Source organism: Tupaia chinensis, unplaced genomic scaffold (genome assembly GCF_000334495.1).
Source record: "Tupaia chinensis unplaced genomic scaffold, TupChi_1.0 Scaffold000357_1, whole genome shotgun sequence".
In the NCBI taxonomy this organism is placed as follows: domain Eukaryota; kingdom Metazoa; phylum Chordata; class Mammalia; order Scandentia; family Tupaiidae; genus Tupaia; species Tupaia belangeri.
In genome coordinates this window covers 721975-726333 of record NW_006159853.1, presented here as the reverse complement: position 1 = coordinate 726333, position 4359 = coordinate 721975, and the positions used below count along the sequence as shown (strand labels likewise).

General features: G+C 35.1%; 1 protein-coding gene across 1 annotated transcript; it reads right to left on the bottom strand.

Annotated features, from left to right (window-relative positions):
* Positions 1–1178: 1178 nt before the first annotated feature.
* On the bottom strand, positions 1179–2048 carry LOC102474826 (trafficking protein particle complex subunit 13-like). The gene has a single exon (XM_027773532.1). The coding sequence runs from the start codon at positions 2031–2033 to the stop codon at positions 1272–1274; it is 762 nt and encodes a 253-aa protein (XP_027629333.1). The 5' UTR covers positions 2034–2048; the 3' UTR covers positions 1179–1271.
* Between the last annotated feature and the right edge of the window lie 2311 nt (positions 2049–4359).

Genomic DNA, 4359 nt, shown 5'->3' with positions numbered 1-4359 from the left:
CACACTCCCTACAGTGAAAATCTCTCCAAAAAAAAAAAATAAATAAATAAATAAAAAGCAATGTAGTACACTGTAAAGTTATATGCAATCCAATGTAATATAAACAAGATTATGATGATAATAAAAAGTAAATTAAAAAAAATAAAAAAATATTGGGAACCAGCAGTTAGCGTAATGGCTATGTCTCTGGACTCCCACATAGTCGACCGTGGTTCGCGTCCCGGACCCGGTGGCTTAAAACACACGCCGGGCGTGTGTGCGTGCATGCCCAAGATCCCGAGAGGAGAATGGAGGAGAAGGGATTGCGGCGTGACCATCCCCCCTGGGGGGTGATTTCTCGCTTTCTGTCCCTCTGTCTCTCTCTGCCTGGCGAGCGCACGCGCCCTATAGTGAAAACCTCTAAAAAAAAAAAAAGAAAAAGAAAAATATCATGTCTTTTCCAAAGTGTCATATTTCAATAAGTTTGAATAATAAGAACCATTTTCAATTTCATTAAGCACTGTCATGGATAGTTTGACTTAAAGGAGAGATTTTATATTCTCTCAATGCTAGGTTGATATATATTCTATATATAAATATGTATATATATATATGTATTTAATATATTCTAAAATATATTGAGATTTTATTTTTTCTCAACACCAAACTTACTAAAATAGGTGACAAATGCTATTAAAAGTTTTGGAGAACACATATAATCATTTTTAAGGAGAGATTTTTGGTATAGGGTGCATGTGCTTGCCAGAGAGAGAAAAAGCAACAAATCACTTCCTAGAGGAGGTGGTCACGCTGCAATCCCTTCTACTGCATCATTCTCTCAGGATCTTGGGCATGTATGCACATGCACCCAGTGTGAATTTTAAGCCACTGGGCTCGGGATTCAAACCATAGTCAACTATGTGGGAGTCCAGAAACATAACCATTACGCCATTATCCCATGTGCTGGTCCTTCATATAATCATTTTAAAATGCTAGCCTCATTCATATAAAAAGAAAATCCCAATGGCCATCTATAATAAAATAGATGAAGTCATAAAAATTAGGAAATGTACATGCATTGAATTAGAATGTATTTCATATGAAATAAGAATCAACATATTATTCTTTTGAAATCATCAATTGTTTAATTCTCAGTTATTCAAAGCCTCAAAAGAGGTAAATAATAAAAATCTGCCCTTGCATTTCTTGTTAGTTGATCATTTTACTGCTGACAAAAGTATGAAAAATCTTTTAATGAAACTCTGTGTGACACATAACATTGAAAATTTTCTTCAACTTTTCTTTTTAACAGAAGGTATTACATAGACATTTGCAATATTATCATACCCATATGTTTTCTTTGAGAATTTGTCTGTTATCCTTACGCCAGATATTCTTTGCAGGCCCAGTTTTAAGGATAGCAATGTCAGGGTAAAACAGAGTGATGAACTTGGAGAAAGCTTTCCAAGATGCCTTCCTGATTTTCCACACCAATGAGTAGAATCTGTATCACACATTTTCAGAAACAACTTCATTTTCTTATTACTGCAGTTTGTTATCTTGCAGATAATATAAAAAGGTTCTTCTAAAACTGCAGTATCTGGAATTGTTTCCAAAGATAGCCTCATGTTTCCATAACCTGGAGCCTCTCTTTTAAGTTGGATAGTCTCTAGCATTGCCATTTCACCTAGATTTCTTTTCCATACTATATTCAACTTTCCCATTTCTGTTACTCCCCTAATAATACTAGCTTTCTCTGAAAATTCCTGTTTCAACCAAAGGTGGTATAAGTACTGGCGCCCTTCATTTGACTGCAAAAATGTCCTTGTTCCAAATGTGCACTCATCTTCTCCATCGTGGTTGACAGTATTGAATTCTACTGAAGTGTACATTTCAGACAGCTCTAAGGAGACATTTTGTACAAACACAGTTGAAGATGAAACATTATGAATCTGGACTTCAAGAAATAAATCATTCCTATCTGAGTTGTAAAACTTGGTCTTAACATTCAATGGTGGGAGGAAAAGAAATGAGCATAGTCTCCTAAAAAACATCCTTTCTCTACATTGAATAGTTGGATAGTTGATTAGACATTGAATTCACAGGATCAACTACTCTGCCTGTTACTTTGTCATGTATGACATCATCAATACAACAAATGAATATAAGTTCTTCTACAGTTACCATGGAGACTGAAAAATGTAAGGACTTAATACTTATCCAAAGATCAGCATATTCAATGTGATTTTACAACTTCTAAGAAAGGAAATAAGATCAGTAGGGCATTTTAAATTAATTAGGCCTTGAGATAAATGTGAATGTGAAACTTTAGCCATGCGTTTCTGACCATTAGAGAGTCAACAATCGATTACATTATTTTGGGTCATGGCACAGAAGATTGTAGTCATAGAAATTCAACATTCAAGCAATGCATAGATCATAAAACTTTGTGCTAAAATTGTTAAGTAATGAGAATCACAAAAATCCCTGGAAAACAATTTATAAATTTTCCCTTTCATAGCTTTTATCTTTTTTTTTTTTGAGAGGTTTTTGCTATAGGGTGTGTACGCTTGCCAGAAAGACAGAGAGAAACAGAGAGATAGAAAGTGAGAAATCACCCCTCAGGGGAATAGCCACGCCACAATCTGTTCTCCATTCTCCTCTTGGGATCTTGGGCATGCATGCACATGTGCCCAGCGTGAGTTTAAGCCACTGGGTCCAGGACTCAAACCATAGTCAGCTACATGGAAGCTCAGTGACATGGCCATTACGCTAACTACTGGTCCCTCATAGCTTTTATCTTACCATTGTCTTCCCCTGTTCCCTTCCCAAAACAAAACAAAACAAGAAAACATACAAGCCTAAAACCCAAGCCCCTCGAAAAACAAAACAAAAAACAAACAAAAAACTCCACCATTTTGGAACATTGGTTAGTTTTCTGGACCCTTGTTCTCAGGTACCTATCCTCAAGTTTTGGCTTGCATAAACTTTTTTGGCTTGCTTGATAAACTTGGGTCAGATCTCTTTATTTTAGGTTGGCTATTGCTATCATTGGAAACTCTCATATGAGTAAAATTTTCCCACCTCCTTGAAAATGTCATTCTGAGGATTTAATGTGATATTAACCTTTCTCTCAAACATTCATATTTCTGGTACAGGGCTATTTCTTATTAACTGTTTAGAGAAATTACCAGGTAAGTCACTATCTTCATCTGTGACTAGAGAGTTGGTGAACAAACTATTCTTAATAGACAACATCACTTTGAGTGTCAGAAAGATCTCTCTGGGTAGATTCCCTTTCATTTTGAACACAATTTTGTCTGTTTTTTTTTTTTTTTTTTTTTTTTCTTTTTTTTTTTTTTTTTAAATTCTAGAGGGGTGCATGTGATTGACAGGAAGAAAAAGAAAGCACTTCCCCCATGGAGTGTAGCCACCCCACAATCACTTCACTTCTCCATCTTCTAGAGATTATGTGTCCAGTGTGTTTTTCAAGCTGAAGGCTGGGATTCAAACTGCTGGAGGCCATCTGACTCGTTTAAAAACAAAATAGAAAATATTTTTACAAAGAAAGAAAAAGAATAGTTTTTTTGGTTCTACACAGTTTATAGTGAGATTTTTTTTTTACACATTAATTCATTGGGTCTTCAAGATAATTTTTGATGAAGATAGAGTAATTGTTAACATTTCATTAACATTTCATTTTATGGGTAAGGAAACTAAAGGGAAATAGAAGTAAAAATTATATGTTAACAAATAAGATATATGTTAATACAGTTTAAAAATAGAAATAAAATTATATGTTAATAAATAAAATGTACCTATGATGGGGCCAGTAGGTGGCATGGTTGTTAAGGCACTGCACTCCCACATAGCTGACTGCTTTGAGTCCTGGACCTGGTGGATTGCTTTCTCACTTTCCCTCTCTCTCTGTCTCCCTTTGGTGAGCACCCATGCCTTATACCAAACTTAATAATAATAATAAATTAAATAAATTTAAAAATTAAAAACAGGTACCTATAATTTGTTTTAATAAAGTATAGCAAAATGACAGAAATAGAGACAAATGCTAAGCAAAAAAGAGATTATTATTTATAATTACCAAGAAGAGAGGGCACAATGTAACTCACAGAACCACATGAGTAAGTATCAGAGTCAGTAAGAGACAGAAGGATCAAGGGCAAAGCACAGGCACAAACCTCTATGGTGATTTCCATGGGAAAAGCAAGATTGGACAAGGTAAATCAGTTAGGTTGACTAGTTTAAATAAGATAAGTAGGCTTCAAGATGTAGAGATTTGCTTGTTCTTTGGTACCTGGCCTTGGTTTGATATTAGGGCAGAGGCGTAGGGGCTCAACCTGTGATAGCTTAATAAAAGATGTA